Source organism: Seriola aureovittata, chromosome 20 (assembly GCF_021018895.1).
Source record: "Seriola aureovittata isolate HTS-2021-v1 ecotype China chromosome 20, ASM2101889v1, whole genome shotgun sequence".
Classification (NCBI taxonomy): Eukaryota; Metazoa; Chordata; class Actinopteri; order Carangiformes; family Carangidae; genus Seriola; species Seriola aureovittata.
In genome coordinates, this window is record NC_079383.1 from 22,093,437 (window position 1) to 22,113,567 (window position 20,131).

The following is a 20,131-nucleotide window of genomic DNA, read 5'->3' on the forward strand; positions in this document are numbered from 1 at the left end:
TACACACACACACACACACACACACACACACACACACACACACACACACACACACACACACACACACACACTCACACACACACCATGGAGCCCTCCAGTGATGCTGACATCAGCCGTTTGAAGAGGAGCTTCTTCTTCTTCATCAGTGTAAGTGACGAGTTTTATTTGTTGAATTTAAGACGAATCAAGTTCATTTAAATGATTTAACTACGAGTATTGATACATAATTATTGGGTATCGAGTAAAGCCGAGTCTCTTCTGCACCACAGTGTGTTTTGGTTTTTAACACAAATAAAGAAAGTGGGATGTGGTTAAACTTTGAGCTGTGGTTCGTTTAGTTTCGCCAGTGGAGCCTGAAGCATCAGCGCTGTTGCTACGGTTACCAGCATGTTTTATTTATATGTTTATGACCTACAACAAGAAAATGTTCATGTGGCTGTGATGTGTGTGTGAGAGTGTGTGTGTGTGTGTGTGTGTGTGTGTGTGTGTGTGTGCAGGTGCTGGACCCATGTGTGTGCTGATGACCTGGTGACCCTCAGCAGACGATGCTAAGGTAGAGTCTCATTGTGCACCTGCTCCTTCTCCTCGATTGTTTGCTTTTGTTTTCCCGTCTTTCCTCTCTGTTTATTCCCGCTCTTTTTTTCTCTTCTCCTCCCTCTCTGTCCTCCGCTCTCCCCCCTCTCCTCCCCCCTCTGTTTACCTGACCGAGTGATCGCATCATTCCGCCGCGTTAATACGCCACAGATTCCCTCTCCTCGTTTGCCCGGCCTTAATTAATACACACACACACACACACACACACACACACACACTTCGCCTCGCTCTCAAACGGTTTGACATTCAAACAGCCCACACATTTTTATTTTATCACCCAGCTCCTCTGGAGGCTGACCTGGAGATGAAAGAAGAAGAGGAGGAGGAAGTGAGGGAGGTTGAATACAGAGGGGGATTTCTGTTTGCTTGTTGAATAAGAAACTCAACAAAAACCAGCACATAATAATATTAAATTAATGAAATGAACTTCTGCTGGTGTCTCATTATCTTTAATTATTTGATTTGTAAATTAGAGCCCGTCTCCCTGATCCTCAGTTTCACAGCTCTGGGTTTAAAAGCTTTCTGATCTTAAGAAAATGTTTTTCTCTGGATTTGGATTCAGTTAAAAAATAAAATAAAATTTTAAAAAAACAGAAATCTGTTTCACAAAGTCCGAAAAGCCTGAAGAGAAGAGTGTTATTTCCTCCGAGCTGCGGCTGCCACTGAAGCTGGTTCACATCAGGACAAGATCACAGGGATTTCTCCCAGGAAAAGCTTTGTGTTTCAGAATTCATTAACAAGATCTGAGGGAGGGAGAGAGAGAGGGAGAGAGAGAGGGAGAGAGAGGGAGAGAGAGAGAGACAGAGAGAGAGAGAGAGAGAGAGAGAGAGCTCCTGGTCAGTGAGGCAGCTTTTTACCACTTATAAAAACTGTGTCTCCCGATTTAGAGGAGAGAGGTTTCATTCTGCGGGGAGCGTTGTTTACTGTGATGCTGGGTGAGACGGTGGTGACTGCAGGCAGGAGCCGCAGCCAGGATTCAACTGGCAGGACTCAGCTGTTATTCAGGCCACTAAACCCATGACGTGTTTAAAGACCTTATTAATTAGTTGGTGCCTGAATGAGTGAGGATTGATCGGTGTTTTTATGTTTTATTAGGGTGTTTTTTAAGCAGATTTGTGCGCGCAGGGAAAATCAAAAGAACTGAGTATCACAGCTGAGCTGGCTGTGGTGGAGAAGTTGGAGGAATAAGAAAGAAGAAAAGGGCCTGAAGACGTCAGCAGTTAACAAGAGCTCCTTCTTACAGTTTACTGACCGGCTTAGACCGAATACTTCCAGCTACTAAAGAGCCACAGGAACTAGATGCAGGAATTAAAGGAGAAAGTAAAAGTCCAGACTCCTGTTCTCCAGCTCTTCTCCACATCCATGTAGTTAGGAAGAACAAACTGACTGTAACCCAGTTTCATAAATGCATGTAAACGAGGAATTACCTTAAATCTAGAGCTGATGCTGGCGAGCGCTCGCAGGTCTGTGACATCTGTATGAATGAATGAATTGGTTGATTAGACATCAGCAGTAGTTTGGTCTCTCTCTGCTCTTCCTCCTCTGTCTTCATTTCCTCAGCTGCATTCAAAAAGGCATCCTACATTTCCCAGAATGCCCAGAATGAGTAACATTAGCCTGGAGCTCATTCACTCTTATATCTGTGTTTATCTTTTCCTGTTTGAGGTCTGCATGTGTTTATGAATGTGAATGGTGTACCTGTGTTCTGCTGTTGTTGTGTCAACCTGTGTGTGTGTGTGTGGTGTGTGTGTGTGTGTGTGTGTGTGTGTGTGTGTGTGTGTGTGTGTGTGTGTGTGTGGTGGAGCAGCAGATTATCATTTGGCTCAGAGACAGTCAGATCTGCGTCCTGTTTATCTTTACAGCCATCTGACACCCTGATCCCGCTGCCAGACTCCCTGCTGCCTCTCACCCTCATACTGGCAAATCATTGGTCTCTACAGTCATGGGATATGGAATATGAAGTGACCAATCACACACACAGGATATGACCCCCCCACACACACACACTCCCCACCCCCCTTCCTGTTAGTGTGTGTTGCTTTACACCTCAAGAACGTGGCCAAGTCACATGACATGGATTTCACCTAGAAGATACAGACAGACGAGGCAGTGTGACCTTAATTTATTCAAGAATATTTAAGTGATTATTACTAATTTGATCAATCAGTCAATCAGACTATTTTTAAATTGCACTTTTCTTATAAAAATAAGACAGTAATAACAGGAATTGAGGAAATAACTACATTTAACACCGAGGAAACACTGAAGACTGGAAAGCAAACACGACAATAGAGTGATAAAAATAAAATAATAAAATACTAAAACGGAGGAGATTTATTAAAGTGAGTAAAACCAGAAATAAAAGTCAGATATTAAAAGTAATTTTAATAAATGAAAACAAAATAGTAAAGATAAAATTCTAAAATAGAGGAGATGTTTGGAAGTGAGTAAAACAAATAAAAGTAGAAATGAAGTAAATAAATAATGTGTGTGTGTGTGTGTGTGTGTGTGTGTGTGTGTGTGTGTGTGTGTGTGTGTGTGTGTGGTGGTACATTCCTTCCAGCGTATGACACTCTCTCTGAACTCATCTCCAACATCTCAACCTACACACACTTTAACAAACAGACCACAGTGACACATTCATACAGTATGTACCCCCCAGCCGTTGCTTCAGTAGCACACACACACACACACACACACACACACACACACACACACACACACTGGCACTGTGGTTGGGATGAAGGGCACGGTGGCGATAAGGTCTTGAGTAGAGGGCTAAATGTGGAAGGTAAAGTGATAAGAAGAACCCAGAGAACCAACACCCAGGAGACAGGAGACAGTCGGAGACTAGACCGGACAGTTCAGTCGCTCACAGGTTCGAACTTTAAACTAACTGTAAAACAAGAAGCTGAAACGTTGACGAAGAATCTGAGGAACTCAAAGAGCATCCAAGACATCCAGAGGAAGACACAGAGACCACGACACTGAGGACGTCTTAAAGAACCCGTTTGGGAAGCTGAAGTTGACCAAGACAAAACCAAAAGGAAGATTTATCGAGGCAAAGACCACAGACTGTACAAGGTGAGTGCAACACTGAGGAAAGAGGACGAGAACAGGACTAAGCTAACGAGCTAACGCCGGGCCGGAGCTTTAGAAGACGATTGAGGGGAGGTTGGTAAAAGTCTCTTCTGACAGGGAGACGAGACCTTCAGGGATCTGAGAGGAAGGAGCTGAGGAGAAACCTAGCATGGAGGACTGATGCGTCGGGAAAGGTGACCTTGACATGTAGGAGATCACATGGCGACCGTGACTTTGAGGAAGCCATTAGCGAGCCAAGTCGTCAACATGAAGTCGATCATAAAAACATGGAGGTTTCTGAGCAGGAGGGCGGATCAGAGAGTCACAGCCTCTAAGTTCAGGTCCAGATCTGCGGCCTGTGAGACGTTCAGCATCACTTAGCTCTGTCTACCAACGCCACAGCCATGCTAACCGTGCTAACCATGCTAACCCCACCCCCACTACTTCCTACGTCATCACATGAAACCAGGCCTCACACTTGCCTCTTACCTCTTTCTTGCTTTTCTAGATAAGGAAGGTCATGTTGTTTTCTATTTCATAATCCTGCTGGAATCCTGGAGTTCCTTTTAATTGTGTTTTTCATGTGTCACATAAATAAAAAGGAAAAGGATTGAACTGAAAGTTAAACATTAACTGTCCTTTGACCTCAGAGGTGACTGACATGGAGGAAGAGGAGGCGCCTGCTGCTGTGCTGTCGGACGGAGAGATCGAAAATGTTACGACAGTCAAGAGAGAAGAAGAAGAAGAAGAGTCTTTCCAGGAGACGGTGGTAACGGCGGTAACGACTCTGACCACGGTTGTTGGCACGACTACGGGAATGACGGACGTACAGGAGGAGGAAGAGGAGGAGGAGGAGGAAACTGATGAAATATCAGAGGAGGAGGAAAATGAAGCGGCGACGGAGGGAGGAGAGGAAGTGGGGAGTAGAAGAAGAAAGTCGTTGGGGCCTTGGGAATCGGAGGTAAGAAGTTTGGAACTTTTGAAATTCAACATAAACAAACCAAAATTAAATGTTCAACAGGAAACAAACTAAACAAAAGAAAATCATGACGTGAAATCACCAAATCAGCAAAAACACAAACCCAGATCCTGACGAACGTGTTCAGTCCTGCTCATTAGTTTTATATTTCAGGAACCAGGAAATTAATTTGTTATCTGTTAGATTAAAGCAGATCTCATGCTTTTTTTTTAAAAGTCAAGGGAAGGAAAATACTTTTAACAATAAAACATTTGTCTCAGCTGTTTAAATTAAACTTATTTCAGTGTCTGTTGTTAAAGAGTCAGAGGTTTTCGTCTGAAGGCGACTTCGGGGTTTTCAGCGGATGAAACAAGGAAGCTGATGTTTCTATGTTCGTTCAGTCTTTAGTTCAGGAAACAGAGAACATCAGCTGTCTGTGAACTTCATTATCAGTTAATCTGCTGATTATTTACTTGATTAATCAGTTGATCGTTTGTAAATCATCTGAAAACCGTCGTACGTCTTAAAGCACAAGGTGCTGTCGTCAGACTGTCGCTGTGTGCTGCTCCACCACTTTTGAGGATTTTGCTGTTCTTTGATGAAGTCTGCTGAGAGGCAGATTTAGTTCCTCTTCAGAGACCCCCCCCCCCCCCCCCCCCAGCCCCGACTGTGAGTCTTTGTATTGACCTTGGCGTGGGGCATCGCCTGGCACTGCAGGTTTTTCTAAGGGCTTAGAGAGGATTAGTGAAACTACAAATGAAAATGTGCCATTATTAGCCTTTGATAGTGGAATCCGTCCCGTTACGAGAGGCGAGGGATTAACGGTGCATGAATTAGGAAAGTTCCCCCCCGGTTGACTCACAGGTTCCTCTGTCTCAGTGCTGTTAGTGGGGTCAGATGGATAATTCAGTTTGTCCTGTAAGTAGTGTAAGTAGTGTAGTCTGTCCAATAAGAGTTGGAGGATCCCGTCGTGGTTTAAAGGCCGTTACAGAGCAGCTCTCTCTCTCTCTATATATATATATGTGTGTGTGTGTGTGTGTGTGTGTGTGTGTGTGTGTGTGTGTGTGTGTCAGCTTTAAAAGCCCACGCTGGTCAAACTCTAACTCTCAGGTACTGGTGTGTTTTCAGGCGTCCTCTGACGTGAAGCCTCCGCTGCCTGATCCAGCCTTTAACAGGAGGTGCAGCTTGCTCGTCAGTGACGTAAGTTCATCCGGCGTTCGCTCGGTTCATTATTTAAATGTCACTCAGCTCATGGTGAGAGACTCGAGGCCGTGCTCCAGCACAGCGGTGCTTTCAGGTGAGTGCTAACACGCTGAGGCTGATGGGAATGTCGTCAGTGTGTTGCTGGATATAAAGTCAGACGCTCAGCAGAGTTGCTCCAGTTCATCCTGAGGGGAACATGTGTAATCCCCCACACACACACACACACACACACACACACACACACACACACACACACAGACAGGGCTCACCACAGTAAGTGTCGATCCAAACTAATGACCCTCGAGTGTGAGTCTTCCAACACCGAGTCTCTCAGACACGTGCAGCTTCGCTTCGAGTCCGGGACGGATGAAACGCCACAAACCTACAAACATGATTTCCTGTTTATTGCACAAATATCAAAATGTGTTTGTTTTTTTAATTTGACTTGATAATTTCAACAACTGTGAAAACAACAAGGATCAAATCAGATTAATGACAAATGAAAAAATGTAGAAATGCAGCCAAAGAAGCGTGGGAGTGAATTTTCATTTCTTGAATTAATAACTTTCCTACATGTGTCATTAGTGTGTAGGAGATTATCTTTTAGATAAAGAAATATTTTAGGTTTAATAACAGTATCTCTCCTGGAATATTTTGGGTAACAATCAATCTGTTTTAATCGTGTTTAATCCGTGACGGTCTTCTGAGGGATATTTCAGTCCGGACCGGAGTGACGGACGCCGTGACTCAAACTGACGTGATCATGAATTCAGCTGCAGGTTTCTTTGACGTCCAGTGACGGCCTTTTAATTCAGCACAGAAAAGGAAAGCCCGCCTTTGGGCTACAGCAGCAGTTTGAGGCGAATATCTGGCAGTGAGACGGTGAATGAGGGTGAATGTTGTTGTAGGAGGTGGGAGGGTGAGATATTGATTCCCCGGTGTGAGTCAAACTCGGCAGCTCGGCTGTTTCCAAGCAGCGTGACTCATCAGCTACAGTGGAAGAGAGTGAAGCATCTTTATGAAGCCGTCTTCACCTCTTTCCCTCGGCTGCTGTCGCCCTCTGCGACCCGCCGTCAGACGTCGCCGTTAATCATCACGTGAAGTTGAGACGTTACACTCCCGAAACGTTTTGTGCGTTCAGTCGTTCGATGACAGGAGGCGGGAAGAAACAACCTCTTTATCTTTAGTTGTTTCTCTCTCTCTCTCTCTCTCTTCTCTCTCTCTCTCTCTCTCGTGTCATTCCCAAAATTCATGGCGAAGCTCTGCACGCATCACAATCCTAAAGCCTGATCCACCAATCATCCAGGTTGCTGTTACCATGGAGACGTGACTGCATAAAAGTTGTGTCCATGGCAGGCTGAGTGGAGGGAGCCAGCTTCAGGATATAACAGACTGTGGAGAAGAAACGACACATAATAAACAACATTGATAAGTTTAAATACTGATTTAATAACATAAGATTTATTTGTGTTGACGCAGTCCAGGCCTGCGTTCTCACCCACTCTGGTTTCCTGTCACAGATCGGCAGCGACAGACACTGACTTTGTGGATTAATCCCATTTTCGCTCCTGGGTCTCTCCAGGAAATCTGTCAGCCTGTTGTTTGACCGAACGTCCAATCAGACGGAGCCGAGCCCCAGACGCTGGCACATGTGCTGCTCTGTATGAGAGAGACGTGTTGAGCTAACGAGGCGAATATATATATATATATATATATATATCAATCAAATCTAACAGAGTTTAACATGGACCGCTCTGTTTGTTTTTCTTCATATATATTTATAGGTTTATATTAAAGAAGCTCACAGAGGCAGAGCTGCTGTTAAACTGTCCAGTTATTTTTAGCTTTTCAAAAGTAATTTCTCTCATATATGAAAACGGACCCAGAGCCAGCAGTGAATTACCAAAGGGCGTCAGAGACAAGTGTTCGTACCTGACCTCACCCGACAGGACGCTCCTCACACGTTTCCAAACAGCCTGACACCTTCAGAAGTGATATAATAACAGGATGGAAATTGTTTCAGCTTTGAGCCTGGCTCAGAATCAAAATGCATCCTGGGATACTTGGCTGTCCCAATGCATCCTCGATAAAACAGGCGAGAACACTTCACATATTTGATCTGTTCTCGGGTTGATGTGGAACAGAAGTCGGACTGACGATGTTTCACAAGAACAGAGAAGAAGGCAGAGTGAGGATCAGCTGTTATACTTCTGTACAATAATAAATATTATTTTATTATTCCCTCTTTTCCTTTCAATAACTCAACTATTGTTCATCGTTATCATCAGGGTTTGTTCTGGAGGAAGATGCAGCCTTATGTTTTTCTTTTGTTTTACAATCACAGCTTGAGTTTTCATCAACTCTGACTAACTCAAGCCTGATCAATACAGAAGATGTTATGGTATTGATTGTATTTGTTGCAGCTGGTCTGACTGGATGAATCACTGTATCACCTGGAGTTAATGTGAAAGCTTCCACCTGTAGTTATCGTCCCCAGCTTTGACAGGAACTGTCTAATTCATGGGATGTGAACGACGCTGCTGAGGGTGCATGTAAACAAAGATATTTTAATTCATTTAAACTACTTTCCATCAAAGCTTTTATTTTTCACCACACCTGATATTTGTACATGTTTTAGAGCCGATTCAGCAGCTTTCTTCACTGTTGCTCTGTGAGCTTTAAAACAACTAACAGTCCTCCTGGGGATGGAGCTGGAGGGCAGCAGAAGTTCAGCTTGCATGCAAATATAATCACATAACACACACACACACACACACACACACACACACACACACACACACAGACTGATGTCTCCTCCTCCCTGCAGGTGAGGTATAAGGAGGACTTTGAGAAGATGAAAGGCCAGAGTCTGTTTGTTCCTGGAGCTGAACTCATTCATGCCAAGAACATCAGCGCGGTGATATCTGAGGTCTGAGCGCACACGCAGCACACGGCTGTTGTTTCACACTCGTAAAGACTCGTGTCGTCTGATCACTCCTGTGAAATGTTGTTGAACTGTTTCAGTCCAAGTACAAGGAGGAGGGGAAGAAGGAGGCGTCGGTCTCTCTGTACTCCATCCTGCCGGAGACTCCGGAGACTCAACGCGCCAGAGAAGCGTCAGAGCTGCAGAGCGAGGTACTTCAACTTCAGATGGTGATGATGCAGAAGTTAGTGGCGGTGGATCAGCGGGTCAGCGGGTCAGCGGGTCAGCGCTCCCGGTGATATACGGTTGTGGCAGTGATGACGTTTTGTTTTTTTGTTTGTTTGTTTCCAGATTAAATACAAAGGGAACGTGAAGACGGAGATTTCCTCGTCGCTTTACTCGCTGCTGCCGGAAACCACAGAGACTCAGTTCGTCAAAGAGCTGACGGAGATTCTGAGTGAGGTCAGACAGGAAGGAGGGGAATGGTCCGATGATGGAGGGATGATGGAGGGATGATGGAGGGATGATGGAGGGATGATGGAGGGATGATGGAGGGATGAATGCAAGATGGAAGGGTGGATGGGCTATAATGATTTAATGGATGGGTAAATGGAAGAATGAATGGATAATGGATGAATGAAAAGATTGATGGATGGATGATGGGTTATGATGATGGAGGAATACATGGGTGGACAGAGAGAGGATGAACAGATACTGATGGATGAATGAATGGACGGTTGAAAGGATTAATGGATAGATGGAAAGCTAGTGGATGAATGGATGATCTCTCCCTCTCTCTCTCCCTCTCTCTCTCCCTCTCTCTCTCCCTCTCTCTCTCTCTCCCTCCCCCCTCCTTTTCTCTCTCTCCCTCTCTCTCTCCCTCTCTCTCTCTCTCTCCCTCCCTCCCCCCTCCTTTTCTCTCTCTCCCTCTCTCTCTCTCCTCTCTCCCTCTCTCTCTCTCTCCCTCCCTCCCCCCTCCTTTTCTCTCTCTCTCTCTCTCCCTCCCTCCCTCCTTCCTCAGAACAAGTACAAGGAGGAAGGGAAGAAGGAGATGAGCAGCAGTTTGTACTCTCAGCTTCCTGAAACCGCTGAGATGCAGCTGGCCAAAACCGTCCACGAGTTCCAGAGCGAGGTACTCCCAACGCCGTCGTCACGCCGACCGCGTTTCAAAGTGTTTCATCAGTTCACTCCAGTCTGAGTTTTTATTTAATGCAGCAGCTCCGGGTTTGATCAGGCCGAGAGGAATCCCACTGCAAATGAATTAAACACATAAAGAAAACACAGACATCTCATTTAAAGATAAATCAAGGCCTCTGACACACGATGTGATAACGTGATCTGATGTGATCTGATGTGATCTGATGTGATCTGATGTGATCTGATTTGATCTGATCTGATCTGATTTGATCTGATTTGATCTGATTTGATCTGATCTGATTTGATCTGATCTGATCTGATCTGATCTGATCTGATCTGATTTGATCTGATGTGATCTGATCTGATCTGATTTGATCTGATGTGATCTGATCTGATGTGATCTGATTTGATCTGATCTGGATCCGTTTCAGAAAAAGTACAAAGAGGACGGGAAGAGAAAGGCCTCCTTCTCCCTCTACTCACAACTCCCAGACACTCCGGAAATCCAGCACGCCCTGGAGATGTCACAGCTGCAGAGTGAGGTACACACTCACACACACACACACACACACACACACACACACACACACACACACACACACACACACACTCTCACACTCTCACACACACACACACACACACACACACACAGCTTACATGCCATATAGAAGTTGAAAGAGTTCATTATTCCTCCTTTCATTCAGGCCGTGAAGTGATTCCATCTTGTCCATATGTCCTGAAAGTCTCCGACACAAAACAAAGACAACAGCTTGATCTGAAGCTTCACGTGTCTCACCTGCATCTCTTTACTCTCATTATTGCTCCAGTTTACAGCCACAACTCTTTCATCCTGTATTTACCAGACGACTGGAGTATTAAGACAGAGCTGGAGATGATCTCAGTCCTGACACGTCTGTCTCTCTGTGTCTCTCTCTCTGTCTCTCTCTCTCTCTGTCTCTCTCTCTCTGTCTCCCAGGTGAATTATCGGCCTAAGATGCTGGTGAAAGGAGCCCCCTCCTCCCTTTACTCTCAGCTCCCCGACACCGCAGAGATCCAGTTTGCCAGAGAGATGACTGAGATGCAGAGCGAGGTACAACACACACAATATAAAACACACTGAACCTGACGTCACGTTCGCGGGGTCGGAGGTGGCATGAACCTAACGCTCCTTAAAGATATCTGTTATTTTTCTAAAAGAGGAAACAGACAGTGAGAGCTGAGTGACATCTGGACGAAGCACTGACAGGTTGTTTTGTCGTCTCTCAGAGTAAGTACAAGGAGGGCGGCAGGAAGAGCCTCTGTCAGAGTTTCTACTCTCAGCTCCCGGAGACCGCCGACACGCAGTTCGCTAAAACTGTGGCTGAGCTGCAGAGCGAGGTGAGCGGACGTCCTCAGTCCGCCGTGAATCCTTTGTGATGACTTCGTTAATAAAGAAAATGATAAAGATGAAGATTTCTCTCCTTCAGACGAATGTTTTTTATCTTCAGATGCGCTACAAGGAGGCGGGGAAGAAGGGCGTGAACTCGTGTTTGTACTCTCTTCTCCCGGAGACGTTGGAGACGGCCCACGCCAAGGAAGTGTCCGAGCTCCTCAGCGAGGTACAGTAACTCTCACACACAGGAACATGAATACTAATAATATTAGCTCAATAAATCAGGAGCCGTGACGATCAGCCTTTCTGTACTTTTGAGTCGTGAAGAGATGATTTTTATATGTTTTAAAGTGTTTGTTTGTCATGTTTGTACTGGCTGTAAATCATGCAAAGACATGTAGAGTCTCAGAATTAAAATATATAGATGTGGAAATGTCCCCGATGCTTAAATGAGCTTTGTGATCATTATGTTTTTACATGAATCTTCGCTCCTCCTGTCGTGTTTTTTACTTCCTGGTTGCACAGCAGCGTGAAAGTGAAATTAAAAGACCCAGAAGAAGAAGAATAACTCTGCGTTTTCACTCTGGTTCCTGCAGGTGAAGTATAAAGAGGACGGTAAGAAGGAGATGAGCATGAACCTGTACTCGCTGCTGCCCGAGACCATCCACACCCAGCACGCTAAAGAGGCGTCACACCTGCAGAGCGAGGTATTCAAACTTCTTACTGTTTCATGTTAAAGCTGTAATAATTACCTTTCTCTTGATTAACTGAAAGTCACCTGCTGCTGTAAGATAACAACAGTGTTAGCATTAAATAACTCCGGTCTCATGCAGGTGAAGTATAAAGAAGGTCTGAAGCAGAAGATTCAGAGCAGTTTGTACCATCAGCTCCCAGAGACCACAGAGACACAGCTGGCCAAACAGCTGTCTGAGCTGCAGAGTGAGGTACAGCACCGGACACCAGCCTCGCTCACACGCCGTCACGTTTCATCCGGTTAAAAACACACGTTCAGCCCAAAGTTTAATGTCTTTTTACGCTCAATAAAAAGGAAGAAATCCAGCAGTGAAGCAGACTTATTCAACAAGTGTTTCTCTGAACTCGGCCCCAGATGAAGAGGCTTGTACTAAATATACTGTTGAGCTGTGAGAGTGAATGACAGTGTATTGTGCAGAGCTGCTTCAGCTCTCTGGAGAGTCTCTTCTCAGTCGTGCAGCACTTTCATGAAAAACTCAGACCCACTCAAACCCAAAATATCTGATTCGTTAAAGCAGAGAGTCACAGTTTTATTAAGTTTATTACAGTGATTACAGGTTTTAAAACAATTCTATGTTTCATGTTAAATGCTGTCATCACTCTTTGAGTTGGTTGAATTCATTGTATCATATCAAACCAACCAATTTATGTTGTTCTCACTTTATTAACAATTAACAACAACATTTCTTTATTCTCTGCCAAAAGCCAGAGGGTCTCCGTCTCACAGTCTTCAACAACATTATTTTAGTTATTTTAGTTTCGCCTCAAAACAACTTAAATTATCTGTTTTCTGTCGCTTGTCGGGCGGCAGATGGCGGCACAGTGGTGCAGTGGATTGCACCGCTGGGTTCAAACCTGCTGCAGCCTTTCTCTGTGGAGTTTTCCATGACTCCAGGTTAGTTAGTCCAGCTTCCTCCCTCAGTCCAAAGACAGGCAGGGGACGATGGTTGAATGTCTGCGTCCATGTTGCATTTATTGAATGAATTGATTGTGATCATGAAACAGGTTTAACATTTCATCCTATGTGGAACCCAGGAAACAAACGTCCTGAGGGTGAAAGAGCAGGAGAACGTGCACACGTGGAGGCACGGTTGTTTTATCTAATGGCACAAAGGTTGTGTTGTGATTTCTGCAGGCGAAGTATAAAGAAGCTGGAAAGAAGGAAGTGAATACGTGTCTTTACTCTCTGCTGCCTGAAACCCTGGAGACGCAACACGCTAAAGAGGCCGGGGAGCTGCTCAGTGAGGTGCAGAGCTTCAACAGGTCTTCACTTCCATCGTGTTTCAGTGACGCGAGCACAGACGTTAAATCAAACCTTCTTTTCCCCAGATTAAGTACAAGGAGAGCGGGAAGAAGGAGATGTCCAGCTCTCTGTACTCCACTCTGCCCGACACCTCACAAACCAGCTTCGCCAGAGAGATGACTGACATGCTGAGCGAGGTACCTGCAGTCAGAATAATCAGACATCACATGACTCACCTTCTCCCGGTCGCTGTGGCGTTCTGCCGGCGTCCTCCAGCCCCGTTTTCACTGTCTCCCAAAATATCTGCAACACGATGAGGGTGTAGCTGATATCACGCTATCACATATCACATGACGTGTCCACTCAGACGTATCTGATCTTCAGTAGCTGCTTCACCTGTAAACGTGGAGTAAAACAAACATAAAGACTGAAGCTGAATCAACATCAGGTTTAAAATCCTCCTGCAGCGTCACCGTCTCATCGTCTCTGATGTTTCTATCATGAATTGGTCATCACTCATGTGATTACCATCAGAAAAGGATCAAAGAGGTTATCAGCGTTTTAACGGCGCGGCGCAGATTCAGTCTGAGATAATGAAGCCAACCTCGCTGTCAGCGTTTGATAAAGACGTGTTCATCAGACAGACCATGAAAAGAGAGCTGTTAGATAAACACAATGTAAAACACGGAGAGGAGACTCAAATAAAAGCCACAATAATCAATAGAAAAAGAGGTTAATTATTGATTTTTAATTTGCTCAGAGAAACAGACAGAAAGAGACAAACTCGTCTACATGTAAAGTGTTTAAGTGTCCGGAGATCTTCTCCTCATGTGTTTGGTTTCTTTTTTCTTTTAACAGAACAAATACAAAGAGGACGGGAAGAAGAGCCGCTCTCACAGCATCTACAGTCAGCTGCCCGAGACCGCCGAGATGCAGTTTGTGAAAAACGTCGCCGAGCTGCAGAGCGAGGTGAGGAGGAGGAATCTGTCATCCGGACAAATGTTTTCCATCTCCGTCCCCCACGAGGTGACGACATCGAGCGCACCTGTTCGAAAAAGGCCGATGACAGGCTCTGGTCTCGATCCTTCAGGAAGGCCTATGACAGTGATTTTTTGGTCCCGCCCACTTTAAAAGCCTCCGGTCCAGCTGATGTTTTCTCACAACAACAACAAAAAGAGGAAGAATCTGATTGGTTAACTCTACTTTCACCACCCTTTCATTTCTGAGGCACATTTGATAGAAAATGAGGCTAAAATTAGAATTAGAATTAAAATTAGATTAAATGAAATATTTTTAAATGGTTTTCCGCCACTCTAGATAAAACTGTATATTATTTACAGGTGTCAGGTGTTTGACAATTACAAACATTTGTCTGAATTTACAGAAGCTGCAGATGTGAGGAGCCACTTTAATGTGTCCGTGTTTAATGAATTTAAACCTTTAAATCTCGTGTCGTTTGACTGAACTGATTTTAGATGAAGTACAAAAAGGGAAAGAAAGACGTGTCCAGCTGTTTGTACTCCACCCTGCCTGAGACTCTGGAGACGCTTCATGCCAAAGAAGCTTCTGAGCTGCAGAGCCAGGTAAAAACACACGAGGTCAACGCACACGCCTCCGTCCGTCCCTGTGTGACGGCTGCAGCTGGATAACTGTCTGTGCTCCCGTTTGCCTTCAGCTGAAGTACAAGGCGGCTCTGAAGAAAGGTCTCGGCTCCAGCCTGTTCCACCTGCTGCCCGACACCTTAGAGACGGCCCACGCCAGAGACGTCTCCGAGCTGCTCAGCGAGGTGACGACGGGAAGGAGAGGGCATGAAATCTTCAGGAGGACGTTTCTGTTGGCTGGTGGATGAAGCTGTTGTTTGTTTGTTTGTTTGTTTCCAGGTGAAGTATAAAGAGGACGGTAAGAAGGAGATGAGCATGAACCTGTACTCGCTGCTGCCTGAGACCATCCACACCCAGCACGCTAAAGAGGCGTCACACCTGCAGAGCGAGGTATTCAAACTGCTGTTGGAGCGCGTTTCAGAAACCGTGTTTTCCTCTCACCGACACAGTGAGAGTTTCATCATGTGACGCTCCCGCCTGTTTCCTGCAGCTGAAGTACAAAGAAGGTCTGAAGCAGAAGACTGAGAGCAGTTTGTACCATCGCCTCCCAGAAACCACAGAGACACATCTGGCCAAACAGCTGTCTGAGCTGCAGAGTGAGGTACATGGGCGCATCTTATGAGATGTTATTTCAGTTCATGCAGGGTCAGATCTACGTGTTGTGTTTATGTGTCACAAACTGAGGAGAAAAATGAATCAAAACACAGAGAAGTTGTGAGAGATGCATGAAAGCGCCATTAATGTCAATGCATGATGAAAACACCTGGAAAAATCAGGTGTTGTCGCCAGCTAGAAGCTGCTTGAACGGCTGTGTTTATTTCATATTGCAGACCAAGTACAAGGAGGCAGGTAAGAAGGAGGCGAACACCTGCCTGTACTCGCTGCTGCCTCACACCATGGAGACGCAGCACGCTAAAGAAGCTGCAGAGCTGCTCAGCCAGGTAACGCTGGTGTTTCCTCTTTTATCTGAGAAAAGAATATGTGGTTTCTTCCTTTTATCTCAGGTAAATTCCCCTCTGCCTTCCACAGATCAAGTACAAAGAAGGCGGGAAGAAAGAGATGTCCAGCTCCCTGTACTCATCTCTGCCCGACACCTCTGAAACCAGCTTCGCCAGAGAGATGACTGACATGCTGAGCGAGGTAAAACTATATGGCCACAAAAATAACTTAAAAGAAGAAGAAGAAAAAAACTGACCGTCTTGTATTTTATTTTGGAAAGTTTCCTGTAAAGAATTAGGGGAGAAGAAAAAAGTGTGGAGAGGCGGACCAACACAGTTTTGGTTTGGGAGAATAAGAGAAAACACAGAATAAGACGAGTCTTATCCTTTAACGGGTTAGATTTAGAACCTGTGGTTAACCTCTTGACTTAAATTTGAAGTTTCCCTGCTCACTGTAACTTTCATTAAAACTGTGAGATTCAGACACTGAGCTAATGATGCTGCTGAAGTTAAATCAATGTGAGAAATCATGAATTTGTTTCTTCAACCTCGAACATTTTGGACGGAGATAAAACAAAAATGTGGGACGGATCCTGGGTGTGCTTCATCTCCGAGCTGGAGCCTCCTCAAAATAACTGCAGTGAGAATGCTGTTTGATTAGTCATAAATAATCACTGCCTCCATTATCCCATGCTCTCTGATGTCTATCAGACGCTCGTCAGAAAACGGCATCAAAGGAGTTTCGCAGCCTGTTCGTAACCTGCACCGGAGAAGAGTCGTGAACAGTGTCTGATCTGAGGCCAGGGAGTGATGGGAGACCAGATTTATATCAAGTGTTTTCAGGAAAAAACAAACTTTCTGGTGTCTCATCGTGACGCCAAAGAGCCTCAGTGGAGCTGCGTCACAGATTTTAAACGTTTGCTCTGTTTCTTCACCTCTGCTCGGGATATTAAGAAAAGTATATTTTTTGCCTCGTACATAAATAAAACTCATAATCGTGATCGTCTCCATCTCTTTCAGAACAAGTACAAGGAGGACGGGAAGAGAAGCCTCTCTCAGAGTTTTTACTCTCAACTCCCAGAAACAAGCGAGACTCAGTTTGTTAAAACTGTGTCTGAGCTGCAGAGCGAGGTGAGGGAGAGACTTCCTGCTCTCTGACCTTTCACCTTTGCCACAATATAGTTCTGCAAAGACTGAGGTTTGAGTTTACAGGTGCAAAGAGGTTTCACATCTATGCAGACGACACACGACTCTACATTTCTCTTTGTTTTCAGCAGTATTTTAAACAATATCCGTCTCTTGGGTTTTGAGTTGTAACTTCTGTTGGAAAAGGAAAAGATGTGGAGATTCTAGCAGGTTTTAGAGCCACTGAGCAAGTGAAGATAAGATGCTCCTTTATTAGTCCCACAGTGTGGAAATTTACAGCGTCACAGCAGCAAAGTGACAGAAGAAAGAAAGAAAAACAAACTGCAAAATGGCAAGAACCAAATACTTGACAAAGATGAATAGTATAATAAAGTAAAATATAGTAAGTAGGATAGAAGTTAAAGGCTCCTGGGTTATTATTGATGCTGAGCTTTAAATCAACAGAACAGATTTTTAAAATCAGGTGAACGTGTGAAACAGTCTTTGTTGTGTTTCAGATGAAGTACAAAGAAGCGGGAAAGAAAGGAGCGACAAAGTCTTTGTACTCGACGTTACCCGAGACTCTGGAGACTCAACACGCTAAAGAGGCGTCGCAGCTGCAGAGTCAGGTACTGACTCACCTTTTGTCGATAAAGTTAAGTTGTTGAAATCAGACGTTAAACTCTCTCTCATGAACCTGAACAAAGACCCACCCACGTTTAGAAAAAGCACCTTGTTTCAGCTGTTGACTGGTTTATTTCTCTTAATGCTGCTGATTTCTCCTGCAGCTGAAGTACAGGCAGAGTTTACAGAAAGACGCCTCCAGTCTTTTCCACCTGATGCCAGAGACCATCGAGACCCAGTTTGTCAGAGAGCAGACGGAGATGCTCAGCGAGGTAAACACTGAAACCATCGTCACGTCACTTTAAAGATTCACTATGTATTTAATTAATTCAGTTTTCATATATTTTGTGACCTCATCGTGTTTTCTCTGACTTGTTTTCCTGCTGTAACTCTCCTCTCGTCCTTCCGTCTGTGTTTTGTTCCGTCACCAGGTCAAGTACAAAGAGGAGGGTAAGAAAGAGATGAGCATCAACCTGTACTCTCTGCTGCCCGACCCCATCGACACCCAGCACGCTAAAGAGCTGACGGAGATGCAGAGTGAGGTGCGTTCAGGCTCCTGACGATTTCATGCCTTGACAGAATTACCTGCAGACTTCATATCATTTAGGAATTTACCCTGTAATTATCTGTAATATCTCTAAAGATGAGTGGGGTTGAAAGATTCCTCTCAGATTCAGGTTTCCTCTCTCTGTGACTGTGTCTCCAGGCTAAATACAAAGAGGCCAGTAAGAAGCAGGCGTCTACGTCTCTGTACCATCGACTACCAGAAACCCTGGAGACACAACACGCTAAAGAGGCGTCACAGCTCCAGAGTCAGGTACACACACCTGCACACATGCATCATGCACACTGCAAGTTTAAATGATTCTTCCTCCTCAGCGAGCGAGCGAGCGTCCATGTTTTCTGTCCTCTGTGTCCTGCAGATCTTGTATAAAGAGGCCGGTAAGAAGGAGATGTCGTGTCCAGTTTACCACCAGCTGCCGGACACTCTGGAGAACCAGTTTGCCCGAGGGCTAACGGACATGCAGAGCCAGGTGAGGGCGGGACAGGACGGGGCGGGGAGGGGCGGGGCGGGGCGGGGCGGGAACACTTCGAACAGCTCGCCACCATTTTAAAACCACGAAGCAACATCTTCCCCAGGTTCATTCTTCATGCCAGCAGACGTGATGATGAGAAACATGATTTATTCATCCTCTCATTCTCTGTGTTCAGAGACATGAGACAGGCTGAAAAAAAGAACGTCTTTCCGGAGCTTTCAGCTTCATCTCATGGTCTTTGTCAGCAGCTGGCATTAAAACGACTCGGCTGTAATCATGTGACCTACGTACGGGGAATAACAAGTGGAAGGTCAACAAGACAGAGTGGACGCTTCATCTCTGCCGACACATGCTGTCCGTGTCTCTGGCTGCCATCTGTACCCGTGGCAGTGATGTCACACGGCAGTGATGTCACACAGCGCATCAGTCACTCTGAGGCTGATGAAGTGAAGCAGCGTCTGTCAGAGGAACGCGAGGAAGTGGACCGGACGCTGCGATGTGATGGAGAACAGGCTGCTGCGCTCACTTAGTTATGAATGAATGAATGCATTATGAATGAGTGACTTTATCTGTTTCTGTGGAGCTGTCGTTTCCTCTGACAGCCGACGCTGCTCGTTGTCACTGTTGTAAAACAAGTTTTTGTGTCTCTGGTTGTAGAACAAGTACAAGGAGGACGGGATGAGGCGCCTCTGTCAGAGCTTCTACTCTCAGCTGCCGGAAACCGCCGAGACTCAGTTTGCTAAAAGTGTCTCTGAGCTGCAGAGCGAGGTGAGACGAAGCAGGACTCGGTTCATCTTCTAGCAAATAAAATGAAGATTAATGAGGTCGAATCTGCAGCAGATAAACCTGCATGTTCTCGTCTTGTGAGATTTAACTTGTAATGTGAGTCTTTAGCGCAGCAGGGAACTGTTTATGGTCCTTGAGAAATGCAGTGATCGGTCAGTAAAGTGTTCACAGGAGGTTTAAAGAAAAGGAGAAACAAGAGTCAAGAACAAAATAATAACGTCGCTTTAAAATGTTGTTTTCAGACAAAGTATAAGAAGTCAGGGAGGCAGGAGGCCGGCAGCTGTCTGTACTCTGTGATGCCTGAAACCCTGGACACTCAACACGCCAAGCAGGCCTCACAGCTCCAGAGCCAGGTACTGACCACGCATCACACACACTCACATCACTGCACGTCACTGCACAGCACAGCCGTGCCCTGGAGTCCACGCTTCACTCTCTCCTAATGGAGGTTTCCAGTATTTTTAGAAATGAGCTCCTTTGTTTTTCTCGCTCAGAGTTGCACGAGGAGGTCGATACCTCGCTCCTGTCCGTCTGTTAAAACCGCAACTTGTCATTTTTACACAGAATAAATAAAGGAGATGTGACATGTTGATCAGCTGTAGAGCTGCGGGTGGATGAATGTTATCTCCTGCGGACAGAGCCAGGCTGCTGTTCCCTCAGTCTTCTCATCTTCCTTTAACCTATAAATACTTCTGTCTTCAGTCTGGCAGTGATTTATTTTACCTTTTTATGACGTTACAGACACAATAATGTCAG

General features: G+C 45.2%; 1 protein-coding gene across 3 annotated transcripts in view; it reads left to right on the plus strand.

The window, feature by feature from the left end:
* Positions 1-61: 61 nt before the first annotated feature.
* LOC130161097 (nebulin-like) overlaps positions 62-20,131 on the plus strand; it is a 39,029-nt gene continuing 18,959 nt past the window's right edge. For all 3 annotated transcript variants that reach the window (XM_056364084.1, XM_056364086.1, XM_056364085.1), the window contains exons 1-30: positions 62-553; positions 4,326-4,636; positions 5,762-5,833; positions 8,664-8,765; positions 8,861-8,971; positions 9,111-9,221; positions 9,781-9,891; positions 10,328-10,438; positions 10,873-10,986; positions 11,163-11,273; positions 11,384-11,494; positions 11,865-11,975; positions 12,102-12,212; positions 13,157-13,267; positions 13,351-13,461; positions 14,123-14,233; positions 14,740-14,847; positions 14,940-15,050; positions 15,145-15,255; positions 15,356-15,466; positions 15,696-15,806; positions 15,895-16,005; positions 16,824-16,934; positions 17,447-17,557; positions 17,717-17,824; positions 17,984-18,094; positions 18,259-18,369; positions 18,476-18,586; positions 19,247-19,357; positions 19,618-19,728. In XM_056364084.1, coding sequence (XP_056220059.1) covers positions 4,337-4,636; positions 5,762-5,833; positions 8,664-8,765; positions 8,861-8,971; positions 9,111-9,221; positions 9,781-9,891; positions 10,328-10,438; positions 10,873-10,986; positions 11,163-11,273; positions 11,384-11,494; positions 11,865-11,975; positions 12,102-12,212; positions 13,157-13,267; positions 13,351-13,461; positions 14,123-14,233; positions 14,740-14,847; positions 14,940-15,050; positions 15,145-15,255; positions 15,356-15,466; positions 15,696-15,806; positions 15,895-16,005; positions 16,824-16,934; positions 17,447-17,557; positions 17,717-17,824; positions 17,984-18,094; positions 18,259-18,369; positions 18,476-18,586; positions 19,247-19,357; positions 19,618-19,728 — 3,357 coding nt within the window. In that variant the 5' untranslated portion in view covers positions 62-553; positions 4,326-4,336. The remainder of the gene's footprint in view (positions 554-4,325; positions 4,637-5,761; positions 5,834-8,663; positions 8,766-8,860; positions 8,972-9,110; positions 9,222-9,780; positions 9,892-10,327; positions 10,439-10,872; positions 10,987-11,162; positions 11,274-11,383; positions 11,495-11,864; positions 11,976-12,101; positions 12,213-13,156; positions 13,268-13,350; positions 13,462-14,122; positions 14,234-14,739; positions 14,848-14,939; positions 15,051-15,144; positions 15,256-15,355; positions 15,467-15,695; positions 15,807-15,894; positions 16,006-16,823; positions 16,935-17,446; positions 17,558-17,716; positions 17,825-17,983; positions 18,095-18,258; positions 18,370-18,475; positions 18,587-19,246; positions 19,358-19,617; positions 19,729-20,131) is intronic.